Raw genomic sequence first — 18,355 nt, 5'->3', positions numbered from 1 at the left:
AAAAAGCCAGAAGTAGCGCTGTGGCTCAAGTGGGAGAGTGCTAGCCTTAAGCAAAAATAGCTCAGGAACAGTCCCCAGGCCCAGAGTTCTAGCCCCAGAACTAGAAAAAAAAAAAAATGGGGAAAGCCTCTTAGCTTGGGACTCACAGCTTTGTGCCATGCTAGGCACAGCCTGTGCCTCTTCACCTCACCCATTGGACAACTCGGTGCTCTGGACCATATGTGATTTTCCTAAACTGCTACCTGGCACATCTCCTACCCCTTCTAGCTCCATCCTTTAGCTCTGAGCTGAGTGACCCTAGGTCTAAGGTGGCTCCTTTGGGTTCCCAAATTGCTAGTCATCTATGAGCTGTGCTATGATGGTAATTCATGGTTACAGCTCCCCAGCTGGGCTGCACTTTCTGAGAGTGGTAGCTCAGTCCACCATGTTGGGCCTCCCATTTCCTCTGCACCCAGCACAGGCCTAGGGACTTGGGACAAAAATTAGGTCCTGAATATTGAGGTCATGAGCAAGAACTTCCCCTTAGGAAAGAAGCTTCACCTTCTGAGCTTTAATCTCTCCATGGATAAAATGGATTTATACACCTCAGTGAATTTACCAGGTTATTGTGAAGGTTTTAGAAGTTAATGTAACCAGGAGCCAGTGGTTTATGCCTGTGGTCCTAGCTACTAAGAGAGTGAGAGCTGAGGATCACAGCTCAGGCAGGAAAGTCCATGAGATTCTTATCTCAAAAAATATGAAGGTAGAGATGTGGCTTGAGCAAAAAGCCCATGGGGCATTGCTCAGGCCCTGAGTTCAAACCGTATTACTGGCACATGCACGCATGTGAGCGCACGCGCACACACACACACACACACTCACAAGTTAATATAAAGCTCCAAATACCATTCCAGGTACAAAAAAAAAAATAAGCAGTGCATTGATCTTGCTGGATTTTCTATAAATGCTGGTTGTATTAAACAAAGAATAGTCACCAGGAGTGCGACTCCTGGGCCTACCAGAGACCCTGTTGTTCATGTTTGGTCTGTGCTACCTGCACCGCTGCCACACTCACCCACTTGCCTTGTACCCACAGCCACTCGGCCCAAGCTGAAGAAGATGAAGAGCCAGACAGGACAGGTGGGTGAGAAACAATCGCTGAAGTGTGAGGCAGCAGCAGGGAACCCCCAGCCTTCTTACCGCTGGTTCAAGGATGGCAAGGAACTGAATCGAAGCCGTGACATTCGAATCAAGTATGGCAATGGCAGGTGAGTGATGTCCTCCATCTCACCCAGAGCCCTCTCTTTGGAAGAGAGGCCTGAGCTGGCAGCGCACAGGGCTGTGCCCCAGAATCAATGTGGAACTGGCTCCACACTTCTCCACCCTCCCCTTCCTTGCCACGCCAACCCCATCCTGGCTGCCTGGCTTCCACTGGTTATGTGAGCTCCAGGCATTGAGGACCATAGACAAGAATTAAGCAATTCACATCTTCAAACGGTTGGAAGCAATTGATTGTCAAGTTCTGCTTTACCAATCGAAGTCCTTGCTTGTCCCTAAAACTTTTCCTCAGAAAGACCTAATGTGGTATCTAGAAGCCCCTTCAACTGCCAATTTTGGCAAAAGGCCCAGCCTCCAGAAACCTTTGGAGTTGACACTTGACAGAGCACGCGAAAGGGACAGGGAACATGGGCTTGATTGGTGTTAGGGGAGTCAGTACCTCGGACAGTTTCCTCCTATGACTTGAGAATTGTGTGTAAGTGTATGTATGCGGCGGGGGGGGGGGGGGGGGGGACCTTTATCAGCCTTATCAGACCCTAGGCACTATCCCTTAGCTCAAGGCTGTCTTTGCTCTACCACTTGAGCCACAGCTCCACTTCTGGCTTTTTGATGAATCTCATGATCTGGTTTTGAGCCTCTGAGATCCTTAGACCTCCATCTCCTAAGTAGCTAGGATTACAAGTGTGAGCCACCAGTGCCCATCCTGAGTATATCCTTTCACCGTGAACCTGTGCTCCTAGGTAGTGACCCTTGAGTCTCCAGGCTGGGACAATGGCCACACATGTCCATCTTGGATTGGTCAGGCAGGGGCTTCAGGCACCAGGGAAGCCAGGAGTTCAAGAGCAGCCCCTGTGCCCTCCCCACCTCTCTCTGCCTGCTAAGCAGATATTCTACCTGGCCTTGCTCTGTCAACCGTTGGGCCTAAGTGGCACCCCTCTCTGAGGAAGTGCACCCTGACTTTTCTGCCCCCACCCCCTAGGGTAACTTGCAACCACACCTTCTAGTATGTCTTTTTTTTCTCTTCATCCCCCCAAAATGCAAATGAAGGCACTTTTAGAGGATTTCCAGTCTGCCCCACAACAGAAAGTGATGGAAAGAGAGCCAACACAGGCCTCCCCTGCTGGCTGTATGTCTGATATGCACGCCCTGCCTCTGCACCTTACTACGTGGAAGAAGGTGTGGAGGTTAGAGACTAGTTCTGATTCTCTTAGCCTCTGACTTTGGGAAAAAGACAGAACTAAGCACCTCTGTATGCAGCAAAAGCAGAAAATAATTTAGGGAGGGTTTGGTCTCGATGAAAGGTTTGTAGCTGTCAGAAGGTAGAGAGTAGGGGGAGAGTCCCGTGTGTTCCCATTCTATAACACTGGCAGAAAGTTCAGGCTGCCCACCTGGCTCACAGGAGGCCACCTTCCTGTTGCCCCTTGAAGACCTGCTCCAGGCTAAGGAGGGGTGATGGGTTATTGGAGCTGGAGCTCACGGGGTTCTTGTTCTCGGTCTTAGAAAATGACCTCTCCACTACTTCCAAAACCAAGAAGCCAGGAGAGAAATTTACCCGTGCTGTCCAAATATTCCCAAGCAACCTACACACACCCTCCCATCCCCACCACACTCACCTCCCACTTCCTGACACACATATATACATCCCTCTCCTAGGGCCTGGCACCCCCCTCCCCAACTCCATCATTTGGCTGCTAACTTAAGCCTGTTCATCTCAGCAAACTCATTCTTTTTTTTTTTTTTTTTAACTTTCTGGTAGCGCTAGAAACTCCAGATCTCCACATTTTGCTAGGCAGATACTCCACTATTGAGCCACAAAGTCCAGCCCCTGGCAACATTGCTCTTGCCACTTTTATCCAGAACACTTTCCTTCTTGGCTGATTTAATGACTTTGTCACCTTAGGTCCAGATGTATGCTACCAGCTGAGTGCCAGTCACTGGTCTGGAAACAAGCTTTTGGGATTCAAAATGCCCCAAGCCAAACTCCTGACATTGCGTCTCCCTACTATCTCCCTCCCTTTGTCCCCAGCCTCCCTGCTCCCAGCACCTGTCCCTGACCCCAAAAGGAGTGGCACTACCCTCCCCCGTGCCATCTCTTCAGGTAACACCATAGCTCTGGCAGAACGCACCGTTCTTGCTCTGCGTGTTTCTTCCTTGACCTCCCCGCCTCCACTGTCCCACTCTTGGCCATCTTTCTAGGAATCAGCTTCTTTTGTGAATTCATAGCTCTATCTACCCTTTACATATTGAATATCAACTATGTTCCAGGTGGTCTTGCTAGAGGCTGGGACACATCAGTGAACAAAACAACTGTGACATGTACCTTCTCAAGTCTCTAGGTCAGCTTCCAGTGCGGAATCTGGTGAAATTCTGGCTGTTTCTTCAGAAAAGTGGCATTTTACACCCAGTTTTTATAATTCTGGAGGTCCACTGACCCCCAGAAGTACCTGCAGAGGCTGATTTCTTCTCTGTGGTACAGGAGATTGAACCTAGGACTTCTTGCTTGAGCCCTGGTCTCAGCTCTTCCATTTTTTTTTTAGCCTCACCAGAGCCATAGGGTCTCACAAGTTAAGATTTTCAAATTCACTTGAAGATCTCAACTGTTCTCAGCTAGCCTCTCACTTGAATTCCTTCTGCCTCTGCCTCTGCTTCTGCCGCTAGGGTAGCTGGATTGTAGGCATATGCCACCACTCCTGGATTGCTTGCTTGTCTGTTTATATTTCAGTACTGGGCATTGAACCCAGGGCTCCCACATACTAGTGAAGTCTCTACTATTTGGGCTATGTCTGTAGCCTGGGATGATTTCTAACATGGACCATGTGATCATTCATTCCTTACCTAACTGATCTAGAAAACCTACCTGGCACAACCTTTTGGGCTCATCCAACTCTTCTTGGGATATAGATCAGTGCCCTGCTGTTCCCTAACCCTGCTGCTTGCCTGACCCCTCATCTTCCTCTTCATGACCTTGGACTTGAGCCCAAGCTGTTCCCTACCCTGGGTAGCTTATCCCATTTGTCTCTGGCAAAACCTTCCAAGGCTTGGGTGAACACCAGGCCAAGCCCTCTAGACCACTCTTGCCCCTCCAATAATATGTTAGACATAGCTTTATGGTACTGTTAGTAGATCTGTTACTCCTAAGAGCTTCAAAAGTTACTCTCTTCTCCCATCCACCCTCTTCTCCCCTGAAGGCCTAGCAGAGAAGAGAGCCACTGCCTGTATGGAATTGATAAAAATTTTGCAGGGCTAGCACTCATGTCCTGGGTACAAGGTTACAGAGAGGCTAGGCAGGAGGCCCTATGCATTGTCCAGACTTCGGAACAAGGTACTTTCTGCTTAAGCTTTAGTTTCACCTGACAAATAAGTAGCCCAGTCCAGACACAGGACATGGGTGGTGAGCCTTAGTCTGAAATGAGTCTCTGGTACCTACCTACCTACCAATCAGAGCCCTGCTTGCAGAGATCTCCTTGTCCTTCCTATCCTGCCCCTAGGCTCCAGCAGTAACTTGCTAGTGGTGGAGGAATGGGCCATGGTGAGGATGTCTATATGGTAAGAACATACTCTCTGAGCACTGGGGCCTGGGCCAGAAGCTTCTTTTCTGGCCAACCCTTCTCTGGCCTCCCTGCCTACCATGCAGCATGCTCCATGGCCCCCTTCATGCTCTGTCTGCCCAAGTTGCCCTTGGTCTTGGACTCTCTGTTGGCCTGCGGAGTCACACACACACACACACACACACACACACACACACACACCTCTGCAGGGTGCTAGCTGTCCCATGCCCACCACACTGTAGGGTTTTTTTTTTGTTTGTTTGTTTGCTTTGTTGGTTGGATGGTTGGTTGAACTCTGGGCCTGGGCACTGTCCCCCAGTTCTTCAGCTCAAGGCTAGTTCTCTACCACTTGAGCCACAGCGCCACTTCCAACACACTGTGGTTTCTTACTCAGGACTTCCTGTGCCAGGAGAAAACTGCTACCCCCAGAGCCCTGGGCACAAGCCCTCCCCTGAAGAACCGTATGTTCCCTTATTTATGAGGGGCAGGCTAGGACAGGCCCCTCAGGAGACAGATCAGGGAGGAAACTGTGTGGCCGCCTAGATCCCGTTGCTGCAAGCAGAGAAGCAGTGGGGGAAGGCAGGGACAGTACCTTTCACAGGGCAGAGCTGGGTCACCCAGTGATGGGGTACCAGGAGCCCAGCATCATGCCTGCTGGGAAGTTACAAAAGAGGCTCAGATCACTAGGGCTTCCAGCTGGAGCTAGAAAAAGTGGGACAGTAACTTTGAGAATCGAGAAACCTACTGGGCCCTTCCTCAGCTACACCCCAGAGCCTTGATGTCTCTGAACTTACCTCAGTGAGATCCATAAGACCTTTGTCAAGCTGAGCACTGCTATCACACCTGTAATCCTAGCTATTCAGGAGGCTAAAATCTAAAACTCACAGTTTGAGACCAGGCTATGCAGGAAAAGTCTATGAGAATATTATCTCTAATCAAGCAGCAACAAGCCAGAAATGGAGCTGTGGCTCAAGTTGTAGAGCACTAGCCTTAAGGGAAACACACACACACACACACACACACACACACACACACACACACACACACACACACACACACACACACACACACACACACACACACACACACACACACACACACACACACACACCCTGGCCAACCAAGACTCTTGCACTTGACAGGGACTTTGTCACTTCTTTTTATTCCTCCATGAAGGGGTACTCCCTTAGAGGCCCAGGTCTAGAAGACCTTCATATAGGAGCCCTTCCTTCAAATTCCAGCTTTGCCTTTCTGATATTCTGCATGCCTTACTCAGACTTGTCCTGTTGCATATGATAACTTTGAATGTAGCTGTAAGTGAAAGGAGAGCCTGGCGCTCTCTCTCTCTCTCTCTCTCTCTCTCTCTCTCTCTCTCTCTCTCTCTCTCTCTCTCTCTCTCTCTCTCCCTCTCTCTCTCTCTCTCTCTCACACACACACACACACACACACACACACACACACACACACACAAGTTCTGTGACCCTCGGGTGATTTCCTGCCCTGTTCACACAGTGCACAGAGAAGCTGGCTTTGTGGCATCTAATTAGGCTACAGCAGGGAAGGAGATGCTGTCTCCGTCAGAGGGGCCTCCAGGGCTCTGCTTAATGAAGGGAACAAACTTTAATTGACAGAGGAGAGTTGTGGGAAGGCACCAGGCCAAGGAGAGAGACCAGCTTGAGCCAGAAAGGGTATGGAATAGTCAAGCAGCTGTCATATTAGTGAGGACATCACGAAAGCAAGATGATCTATGGACACAATAATTACAACTCTTCTTTTAGGGAGGGGTTGGGGTGAAGGGGTCGGGGCAGAGGCCAGTCCAAGAGAGAGGTTCATAAAGCATAAAGCCACCAGTAGGGATGGTGGTCTAGTTTGCATTTCCTCAATCCTGGTCCAACCTCTTCCTTCACCGCCCCTGTCCTCCTTATGCCAACAGCCCCTTGGGACTCAGGACCCTGACAATTCTGCTAAAAATCACCCCTTCTCCCACTGTGCCTAGTCAGGAAACTGTGGTTTTTAAATTTCTTACTGAAAAGGGAAATCTTAGAACATGAAAAGACATTTCCATGTTTCTTCCCCAATAAATGCCAGGCTAGATCCTGGGCTTCATATAAGGCTCTTGCTGATTGCAGAGAACACTGGGCAGAGGGAAGGTTGGAGTGACAAACAACCCTTTGCAGAGTCTAGGCACCGGAGGTAAGTGCATGGAAGCTATGAAAAGGAAGGAATAGTCTGTCCAGGATTTCAGAAAGAAGAGAGGAAGCAGGGCCAGGTGCCCTACAGTCACAGCACTTGGGGGATTCTGTCCTGCCCAGGCCTGATCTACAACTCTCAACATGTAGGGACTAGATGAAGAAGAGGCTAGCCCCAGCTTCAAATCCCCAAAGACAGCCCATGCCCTCACCAACTACAACTAAGTGTCCTTGGGCAAGCCAGGAACCCTGCAGGAACTCAATTTTCCCATTTGGAAAAAGAGAGAACCCATATTGGCCCTGAGGATCCAATCAGGATCTTTTTATGCACCCCTCCTGCTCCTCACACAGAAGGTACTCAGGAAACATCTGTTGAATGAATAAACCCCCTTAGAGAGGTCACAGAGTGCCCCCTTGGTAGCAGAGCTGAGGGGAGAGCCACAAGTTGCTACCTGAACCTGATAGAACAATGGCTGTCCCAAGTACTTGGATGTTTGTGCCATTCTTTGCTCTTATAACAGAGTACATACATGAACCAGGTTATTTATAAATAATGGGAGTGCATGAGTTCTCAGTCTGTAGAGAGTGGGAAGTTTGAGATCAAGGAGCGACATCTGGTTTGGACCTTCTTGCTGCATTGCTGCATCATAGCATGGAAGAAGGCATCACATAGTAAGAGAGTGAGAGAGCAGGAGGGAGCTAGAGGGGGTGTGCATATGCATGCACACTTGCATGAAAGAGAGCGAAGTGGGGGAAAGGGGTTCAGAACAACAAACCCAATAATGACTCTAGTGATAACATTAATCCATTCGGGGAGTTGGAACTGTCATGACCAAAACATCTTGCATATAGAGCCCACCCCCCCCAACACTATTTCAGTGGAGATCAATGAGCTTTGGGAGACACATTCAAACCATAACACCGAATATAGGTTATTTCCAGAGTAATAAGCCACAACCTCTAAGGAAAGCAGAGACAGCTGGAATGAAGGATGTGGACACGTGACTTCTTAAGGGACCTGCTATTCCTTCCTTAGAAAAATGTGAGAAAGAAAGCTCAGCCCTAGGAAAGGAGAGATGTGAAAATTCATAGATTTAGAACATGTGTGCAGCCATTGGCCCCACCCTGTGCTAGCCTAAAGACCTAAGTCTCCCTCCAGCTCCACAGCTCACCATATTCCACCTGAACCCCAGCAAAGAGAATCTCCTTCCCATCCCACCTGCACAGCCATTTGGCTCTGTGGGGAGAGGTGAGTGGCTGATTAGTGCTGAGTAGCCACGTGTCCTGGCTCATGCCTCTCCCACTCTCTCCCCTCCCTAACCAGAAAGAACTCACGGCTACAGTTCAACAAGGTGAAAGTGGAAGACGCTGGGGAGTATGTGTGCGAGGCTGAGAACATTCTGGGGAAGGACACTGTCCGAGGCCGGCTCCATGTCAACAGCGGTAGGTGGCCCCTTAAGGAAGGGATTGGTCCTGGGGAGGGGGGGGATGTATGGGGGGGCAGGGTAGACCGGTTACCCCAGCCCCATGGAGAGAGGCCGGCACATGATCCATCTTGCAGTCACTCTCCTCCCTCCTGCGGCTGCCATATCAGGCCCCAGATCTCAGGCAATTCAGAGAAATGCAGTCGAAGCATAAATGTTTAGCTTTGTTATCTGGGCCTGGAAGAGCCGCCAGCTCTCATTTTAAATACCCTGAAAACTAAATATTTTGAAATCAAGAGGTGGGGGTGGAGGGAAGGATATTTTTAGAAGGCAATTATGGAAGGCTGGGCTGCCAGGAGCAGGGCTGGGGGAGAGACAGGCCTGGGGCTGGGGAGAGCTGTCTGCTGCATTGCAGGGCACCTGAGCACCGGCCTGTGGCACGGACAGGGTTGGGGTGAAGGGTGGGAGCTGGGGCAGCCCCTGCTTAGGGATATCAGACTTCCCCACTGGTCCTCCTCCCTTGAAGACTTACACACTAAGACTAGCAACATCCTTTCACCTCTCTTCTGTGCCAAAGCTGCCCGTCCCCAGGCAGTATCCCTTCACTCATCCCCATACCCTACATATACCTCCAATCCTTCTCCTCCCAGCACCCACAGATGGAACACACCATTTACCGAGGTACCCAGATTCACTTTCAGTCCTGCCCCCAACAGAATCTAATCCTATGTCTGTCATCACCTGCCTGGATTTCCACCCGACAGCCTGGCCATACTCCCAAAGCCAACACTATCTAAAAGAGAACATTCCTGCCCCGAGACCCTCGGCTGAACAGTCAGCCCAGACCCTGCTGCTCTTGAACTGGCAAGGGACCATCTCCACGGCTCTCTGGGCTCCTTGGGCTACCTTGCCATTATGTCTAAGAAGTCTGAGTCTTGTTCTGGTTAGTCTTTCTGGATTTTTCTCACACTTATCCCTTCCATCTCAAGGGTATCCCTGGCTCAGGTTTCATCCCTACTCACTCACATATCTAAGGAATGGCTTTTTAAAGCACATTCATCTGGCCAAGCCTACACCATTAGTCCAGGCATGCCCATGCTGTGGAGCCACAGGACAAGGACTTGGTCCTCACCACAGTGGCCCAAACTGCATTTGCTCCCCTCGTTACCCCATCCTTATTCTTCCTCTCTCTCACTACTCAGCCCATCACAATGCCTACCTTCATCTGGGGCCACTCCTTGGCCTACCATAGTCTGGTGGCATCTCTTGACTTCCAGCCTGAGATTATTTTCAACTTCATGCTGTTGCAGAACTTTTTCTGTGGGTCTGACCAATCCAGTAGATGGTGAGCCTCAAGCGTGGGGGGCACAGAGACAATGCCTCTCCCTGGGAGTTGTGACCCTAGCTATTATTTGTTGTGCCAGGCTCTGCATAAGCTCATGAATACCTATCCAGGATCAGAATGTATTTTATTAGTTAGAAGAGGCTCAGAGAGGTGATGAGCCTATTGCTTATGCCTATAATCCTAGCTCCAAGCCCTTGTTACTACCTGCTCTTCCTGGGCATGATACGGAAGGCATATCTGGATCTTTCTACCTGCTCCAAGACTGAAAAAGTGAGATGATCCTGGGATCTAGCACCTGCCACCTTTGTCCTGGTTGGCAGATGTTCTCTGATCCATCATGGATCTGGAGATCCTTTCATATTAGTCAAGAAATGACAAGAACACAAAACTTACAAGTCCAGAGGTCAGAGTGGCACTAGACATGACAATTCAATAACGAGAGCATAGATCAGGGCACTTTTCCCCACTGTGTGCTGGACTGGTTCTTTTCTCCCATGAAGCAGTTTCTCCCATTTGGGAGACCAGGGGCAAAGGAGAAGAGGTTATGGCTTAGACAGCTCCAGGGTCATGTCACCCCAGCCTGCTACTTCTACCCCGTGACCATCCATCTAGTCATAAGGATAGAAACTGAGGATCCTGCTAAGGTTATGTACCCACCTGCCCCTGTAAGTGCTTGGAAGGGTGGAGTGCCATCTTTGCCAGCTTGTCTGTAAGTAGAGGAGCTCCTGCAAGACAGAGATCCCTAAGCCATGGCCTACTGGAATTACATGGAGAAACATTCCTACAGGAGCCTATTAGTAGGGGAAGATGGTTGCCACCCAGAAAGCCAAACTGTTCCCTTTCTGCCATACAGAGCTTAGGACCACAGGCCCATGGGATAAGCTTCAGTCCCATCCCATACACAGCTCACTCAGGCAGCAGCAAGCCAGGTTGTGATCAGCTTAGGAGCCAGACAGGAGAACTTTTGGCTGGAATCCTAGCTACCCATAGGGCTCCTTGCCTCTTGCTTCTACAGCCCGACAGGAGAGTAGCCGACAAGCTAGTGGAAAGATTTCAGTGATATAGTCTAGGCTCAACTGTAGGTCATGCAATCCCACCTCATTCCATCTCCCTGACCTTCAGTATTCCTCTCATAGGCTGAGCTATGATCTTAGGCCCCTTTCCCTAAAATTCTGGGATTCTGAGTTCAATGTTGAGGCTACATCCTGTATGCCTCACCAACACACATATATACATGTACACACACACACACACACACACACACACACACACACACACACACCACACCACAAACACACACACACACACACACACACACCACGATTCTATGCCTCTTCTGTGTCCTCTTCAGCCCATGGCAGGCAAGAACCTACTTCTGATGTGAGAAATGGACCAAAAAGGGGACAGGAAGCCAGAAAGCCCCTCCTGGTGACATTTTCCCAGGCTGAGATGCCTGAGTTCCTTGTTTACCTTCAGAAACCAGGAGACCTGCAGCAACCACACCCTGAGGAGGGGGCGGAGGGCGGGCAGCGGGCATCTGGGCCTACCCCCTCTGACTCATCCCTAGGTGGGTTGGTATGGCCCGCCCAGGCCTCAGGGGAGCCAGGGCCATGGGAGAGGGGGGAGGGTCAAGGAGCAGCCAGCTGCTCTAGTGGTATCACCCAGCTCTCCAGTAGCTCCCACTGAATTTGAGGGGTGTCTGGTCCTCCACATCAGAGCAGGCCTTCCTGGCTGTCATCACACTGCAGCTCACAAGAAGCCTCCAGTCTCCCTGCCTTGCCTAGAAGGAGGAGCCCAGAAGTTTGTGGAGCTTGTAATAAAACAGTTGGCTTAGTCTGACCCACTTCTGCATTAGCAAAATCAGGCCTGGCTGAGGTGGCTGGCCACACAGGGATATCCCAGGCACCAGGCAGAGGACAGGCAGGTTTGCCCTGAAATGTCAAAGGACCATAGAAGTCCCAGAGAGTCCTGCAAGCCTGTCCCCTAGTCAGGGATTTAAAAGGCCACCTGGGTGAACATAATCTGCATTCACATGGGCGCACACATGAACTCACACACACACACCGCAAACCTTTTTCAGTGTGACCCTGCTCTGAGCCCTGGGGAGTCAGAGTCTTGCCCCCCCCCCCAGCAAAGTCCCACAAATAGGATTTTGAAAATAATTGCCTCTCCTAACAGACAGAAGTAGGAAGGCACACATACCAAAGGAAAAGGGGATTCTGCCCAGGAGACAGAGTCGTAAGGAAGCAGGAAACTGAGGATCTAGGCCTTGAAAAAAGTAGAGGTTTTTGCCTGTGGGCAAGAGAGAAAAATCAAGTACAGCAGTAGGCAGCTCAGCTGTGCAGCACCTGCTCAGAGCCCATCTTGCTCCATTCCTACTCACCAAGGCCCTGATCAATTAACATTTGTAATTAAGTTCAGATATAATTTACATACCATAGGATTCACCATTGGAACATATGCGTCAGTGGATTTTAGTTTAGTCACTAAGTTTTGTGATCACCACTAATCCCAGAACATTTTCATCCCCTCAAAAAGAAGCCCCACATGAATTAGCAGTCACTCCCCATTGCCCCCTCTCTCCAGCCCCTAATAACAACTAATCTTTCTCCTCCTGGGAATTTACTTATAGTAGAAATTCTATATAAAAACAGTCATGCAGTATGTGGCTGGATTCTTTTACTTAACATGTTTGTAAGGCTTATCCATTTGTAGCAGGTATCTCCTATAGCAGGAGCTCCTGCATCTCCTGCTACAAGCAAGCATCATTCCTTCTGATGGCAAAATAATATTCCCCCAAATGAATGTACCATATATTACTTAATCATTTCTCAGTTTGGGTTAGTGGGCCATTTGTTGCTCCATTTTGGCTATTATGAATAATGCTGCTGTGAACATTTATCTAGAAGTTTTGTATGCACATCGCTTCTCAATCTCTTGGAGATGTAACTAGGAGTAGAAATATGGTAGTTCTATGTTTCTATTATTTTTAAGATCAGTTCATTTTTTGTTTATATGGGTACCAAGGAATTGAACCCAGGGTTTCATGAATGCTAGACAAGCACTCTACCACTCAGCCATATTCTCAACCCATGTTTATTCTTTTCAAGAACCACCTGAGTATTTTCCAATGTAGCTGCACCATTTTATAGTCCCACTAGCAATGTACAAGCCCTCTGATTTCTTCACACTCTCACCAACAGTTATTAGTATCCTTTTAGTGTTATTATTATTATTATTATTATTATTATTATTATTATTATTATTATTATTATTATTTAGCCATTCTAGCAGATGTAAAGTATTATCTCATTGTGAGTTTCGTTTCAGGTTCCTAACACTCTAACAAGAATACTTACATAAAATAGGAGACAATGTTTTACCCTATAGAAGAGATATCACCATCAGCCAAAGTCACCAGACTAGTCCTGGGATGGCAGCAGGAGACACTTTTTCCCTGAAGAACCAAATATTTATTTGCTCAGGCAACCATTTTCCAGGCCTTCTGCTAAGACTTTGGAGTTCAGTGAGACATGACAGATGTGGCCCACTAAGGGGACTTACTTCTAGCAGGGAGCTATTATAACACATGTAGTCATTTTAGGTTAGAATACGCATGACAAGCACGGTATGTAGGTGAAGAGCAGGCGTAAGGGAGGGGTGTGATCCACTGGAGCAGCTGGAGGAGGCTGCTGTAGGGCACTGATATTTGGGATATACTATGCAAGACTCCAGGCTTCCGGAGAAGCCAAGCTGACTGTAACATACTGCAAGGGAGGAGAGGAGAGGATGAGGGAAGGTGAGGAGACATAGTGAGGAGTTGGGAAGCCAAGGGACAGCACTTTGCTCTAGGAAAGGACTGACCCAATTCACATATTTAAAGACTTCTCTAGCAGCTGTCAATCCAAAAGGTCAGAGTAGAAACACAAGTCAGCACAGGAAGACTTTAAGGAGGCTTCTGTCATCACCCAAGGAAGAAACCACCATGACCTGGACCAGGGGAGGAAGTAGATGTGGCTGAAGTCTCTTAGGGTACCAGTAGCAACCCTTGGAGATAGATGACAATGGAATTGAGGAGAAACAAGCCATGCCCTCTGGGACTTTGGCAGGTTCCATGTGGCCACTGGCATAGGAAAGACTGGAGAAGACAACGGTTAGGGTAGATGACTTGGAGCCATGTTTTGGACATGTTGGGTTTGGAGTAGCTATGAGCCCTATGAATGGAAGGTTCAAAGGCATAGTCAGACCCTGCACTTAGAATCTGTGCCACCCTGCTTCTCCAAACACAGGGAACATAGTGAAGACATACAGACCTGCTGACAAGGAGGTGTAGACAGATTGCTTTTGGACCCACATGCATGATATCATGGTGTGAACACCCCTCTGCCTGTGCAAATTTCCCTGCAGACCTGGGCTGGAAGGATATAGAAGGCTGGCCTTTCTGAGCCCCTGGCCTCATTCTCATGCTGCTGTGGTATTAGCAGCCCAGACTCACTGTACTATAGCCAAAGACCACAGCCAAAGGGAAGGAGAGTCTTCAGTCTCTCTCTTTCTTCACTTGTCCCCTGCCTCCCCCTCCCCACCCTGCCCACCCTACCTTGGTGAGCACAGACACATGTGTGGCAAGCCCAAATGTGCCACGATGGTCTCAGCCATGCCAGCCTCCTCACTGATGTGCACTGCTTAACCAATGTGGGTAGAATCCCAATATGGGCACCACAGCGGGTAGCCTCTTCCACCATGATTGTAAAGGGAGCCACAAAGGTCCAGGCTGAGATTTCTCTGGGTTGGCCCAGGCCCACAGGAGGTCCCAGGCTGTGGTCCACATGCTGTTGGCATTCATCTGCTCATGTCAAGCCTTGGTGCTGCTGACGTGTTCTTTCTCAAGAGGTTGGGTAGCTGACAAGAATGCACAACTAGGAGTCAGGAGACCTTGTCACAACACATAGTGACTCTGGACAGGCCTTCACCCTTCTCTTTGCTCTCTCCTCCTTCCCAGGGGAAGTAAAGGGCAAGACAACCTCTAGGATCTAGCCAGAGACTTCATAACTTGCAGGCATATATATAACTTTGTCCCTTTCTTGGTTTCCTGGGTCTCACTGACCCAGAAAGGGGCGGGGTGGGGGTGCAGAGACCAGCAGCAAGCAGCCTCCTCTCCCAGGCCAGCATGTGGGTCCCAGCTGGGTTTGTGGTGGAGGCTCGGAGGAGCCTCCTGCTTGGAGACATGGGGGTGGGGCTCCAGATGCCAGCTCAGCAGCAGGCATGGGGTGCAGAGGAGGCTGGGAACTGGCCCTGCCCACGAGGGTTTTATCAGTGAGCTCCTCAGACATATACAGAGGCAGCGCTGTGTGTACACTCCCAGTCTCCCACGCTCCATCCGTCTCCCTACATGTCTAAACACTGAGGGCACCGAGTGCCTACTCTGTTCCTTCCTTCTCCTCCCACCTCCTCCCCATTACTGAGGGGAGAGTAGATAGATACTCATTTTCCTAAGGAGATAGGCTCCACCAAAGTGAGATGGGCCGCATCTGTCTGAAGGCCACCCTCGGAGCCCCTGGGAGTTAGGAGGTGGGGAAAAGGCAGGGATTCCTTTTTGAAGGCCCAGTCTGGATACACAGCAAAGGGCATCCTCTTATGGATGAAAACTGACCTTCTGGGCAAGAATCTTCCCTCCACATCAGCTATCTGGATGCTGCCCCCTGATGGGGGAGCAAGGCTTTTCATTTGTTTAGTTTTTCAAATGAGTCTGATCAATAAGCTGTGTAGTCTTGAGTTAGCTGCCTAAGCACCCAGGCTTAGGCTCTCTCTCACTCTGTTTCATATCCCAGCTGCCCCCTTCCCTGTGCTTGTCCCCAGTCCTGTTTCTTTCCCACCAACTGGAAACCCATGATTTATAGCTTGTGCTGTCCCAGGCTAGAGACAATAGCCGATAAGATTGGGAAGGTGGAGGCTACCTGGCATGAGGGGACATTAGAAGAGATCCTGCAAAGCCTGGTGACTTTGATAGCATTCCGGCCCAACTCTGGAGTAAAGGGAGAAGAGCAGAAACTAGTGTTCCCTAACATCTTTGAGATATTAGAAAATCACAGTATGTTAAAGGTACTACCCCTCTGAAGTCCTCGTTCCCTTCCAGCTACACACACACGCGCATGCGTGCACACATGCGTGCGCGCACACACACACACACACACACACACACACACACACCCCAAGCCCACCATGAGAACTCAAAATAAAGATGGATGCAGGTGCTCTTCTCTGCCTAACTTCCCACACTAACCATCAGCATCTCGCCTACCTGCTATGGACCCCCAGCAAGGCAGGAGGAACCAGGCAGAAGGTAACTCTGATTCTAGTCACTTCCAGTAAAGCAGAATTTTAGAGGTTTGCCAAGGCTTTTAGAGGTTTGCCAAGGCTTTTAGAGGTTTGCCAAGAGTGTAGGTCCAGGCTAATAATGATAATGGGCAGATGGTCAGAGCTGCTAGTGGCTGCTCATTTCCCTGTGGTCAACCAAGAGGGACCCACAGACCTTCCCTCCCCAGGCAAGTCCTGCAGGATCTGAGATCTTCCAGCTTTGAGATGAACATGAAGGGTCATGGAAGATGTGATCCCTGGGGCCCAGAGGTGGTCTCAGTGGGTCACTAGCACGTGTCTCTCGTACCTCCAGTGAGCACCACCCTGTCATCCTGGTCCGGGCACGCCCGGAAGTGCAACGAGACAGCCAAGTCCTATTGTGTCAATGGAGGCGTGTGCTACTACATCGAGGGTATCAACCAGCTGTCCTGCAAGTAAGTGACCACTGGGGGCGGGCACAGGGCCAAGAGCAGGGGAGGAGAAGCTGGGGCAGGTGTGGAGGGCTCTAGGAAGAGCAGGCTTCAAGCCACTGGGAAGGGGCCCCCAAGGGTTAGACAGGGAAGTTTGCCCACTTCCTAGTCCTTTCTGAAATAGAAGATAAAAGCTCTAAGGGGCAAAGAGATTCCTCCAGTCCCAGTTTCCTAGACCCCTAACACTTTGTCTTCTGATGTCTACCTCTTACCAATACCCCTTAGGGATATGGGAATGCCAGTCTAGGCATTGGGCTAGTTCTCTCTCTCTCTCTCTCTCTCTCTCTCTCTCTCTCTCTCTCTCTCTCTCTCTCTCTCTCTCTCTCTCTCTCTCTCTCTCTCTTACTGTATCTCTCTGTCAATCTGTCTGTCTGTCTGTCTGTCTGTCTGCCTGCCTCTCTCTCTCTCTCTCTCTCTCTCTCTCTCTCTCTCTCTCTCTCTCTCACTGTATCTCTCTGTCCATCTGTCTGTCTGTCTGTCTGTCTGCCTGCCTCTCTCTCTCTCTCTCTCTCTCTCTCTCTCTCTCTCTCTCTCTCTCTCTCTCTCTCTCTCTCTCTCTCTCTCTCTCTCTCTCTCTCTGTCTCCTTTTCCTTCTCTTCCTCCTCCTCCTTCCCCATCTCTCAGCAACTCTCCATATTTGTTCTGGAAGAACATGTCCCCAGCAGTGAGGGGCCTGGCAAGCTCAGGTAGGGCACAGGCTCCAGAGCTCTTGGCAACTGAGGCTCCCACTCCTGAAGTTTGGAGGGTACAGGAAGTGTCTGCCCAGAACCTAGCGCTCACCTCAGATCTTGTTGTTCTTCTTGCCGTGAAGGCCCCCAATGTCCAAGAATGGCCTGGGTGCTGCCTATGCCCCTGTAAACCTAGTCCCTCTCTCTGGGGTATGGGGATTCCCTAAGGGCACCATTCTGGGTGTGGCCCATTGGAGGAGTCAAGGTAGCCCCAGCAGGAACTCCAAGGAGCTCAGAAGCACCAGCTCCCTCTAGCAAATAGGGAAGGTGGGAGTGAGGCAGGCCAGGAGGATGTATTAACACCCAGACCAATCTGTTGAGCCCCCAGAGTCTTCTGGGCAGATTTTCTGGTGAGTGTGTGGGGATGGTGATGGGAGCTTGACAAGGAGTACAGGCTCTGGCTAGATCTTAGGGAGGCGTGAAAAAGGGGCCTAGGGCCCTGGCAAGGTGCCAAAGATGTCCCATTCCCATGGCATCTGGTCAAAGGCCAGCCAAGTATTCATGGTGATTCAGAGAAAGGGAGATGACTTCCACCTAGGCAAAGCAGACTCATACTTCTGGCTCTCCTGCCTCTGGCCTGTCAGACCACATCTGTACCCCCGTTCCTGGCTCCAGCCTTTTCTAGAAACATAGGCCTGGCAAGGAAGCCAGCACTTTTAAAGTCCCCTCCACCTAGTGAGGAGGCCACAAAGCTGGTGACCCTGTGTAAGGTAGCTTGACTGCACTGCCAGGCAAGGCCTGTGGCTCTGGCCCCGGCTGGCCTCCTTGCTGGCTTCCTCCCTAGTCACACCCTTCACCTGCTGTCACCCCTTCCCACTCTCTTCCCCTCCTAAACCTCAGGGAACAGTCCCAAAAGCAACATCCTGTCCTCCAGGGAAGTTTTGGGTCTGCCCTCCATTCTCATTCTTCCCACTTTCTGCATCTACCAGGCAGCCACATCAGTGTTACAGCCTTGAAATGCTCTGAGCTCTTTGGAACAAACTCAGGAGGGTCCTAGAATTCCTCATAGGGATGGCCCGACCCCACTCCCCCTTTCCTTG

At 50.0% G+C, this 18,355-nt stretch overlaps 1 protein-coding gene across 3 annotated transcripts in view; it reads left to right on the top strand.

Annotated features, from left to right (window-relative positions):
• Nrg2 (neuregulin 2) overlaps positions 1 to 18,355 on the top strand; it is a 200,288-nt gene that overhangs the window by 161,631 nt on the left and 20,302 nt on the right. For all 3 annotated transcript variants that reach the window (XM_070035991.1, XM_070035989.1, XM_070035990.1), the window contains exons 2-4: positions 1,076 to 1,247; positions 8,319 to 8,437; positions 16,431 to 16,551. In XM_070035991.1, the coding sequence (XP_069892092.1) occupies positions 1,076 to 1,247; positions 8,319 to 8,437; positions 16,431 to 16,551 (412 nt within the window). The remainder of the gene's footprint in view (positions 1 to 1,075; positions 1,248 to 8,318; positions 8,438 to 16,430; positions 16,552 to 18,355) is intronic.

This window comes from Dipodomys merriami, unplaced genomic scaffold, assembly GCF_024711535.1.
Source record: "Dipodomys merriami isolate MVZ:Mamm:240054 unplaced genomic scaffold, mDipMer1.0.p SCAF_27, whole genome shotgun sequence".
Classification (NCBI taxonomy): domain Eukaryota; kingdom Metazoa; phylum Chordata; class Mammalia; order Rodentia; family Heteromyidae; genus Dipodomys; species Dipodomys merriami.
The sequence above is the reverse complement of the archived record's forward strand: the minus strand, read 5'-3'. Positions and strand labels throughout refer to the sequence as shown.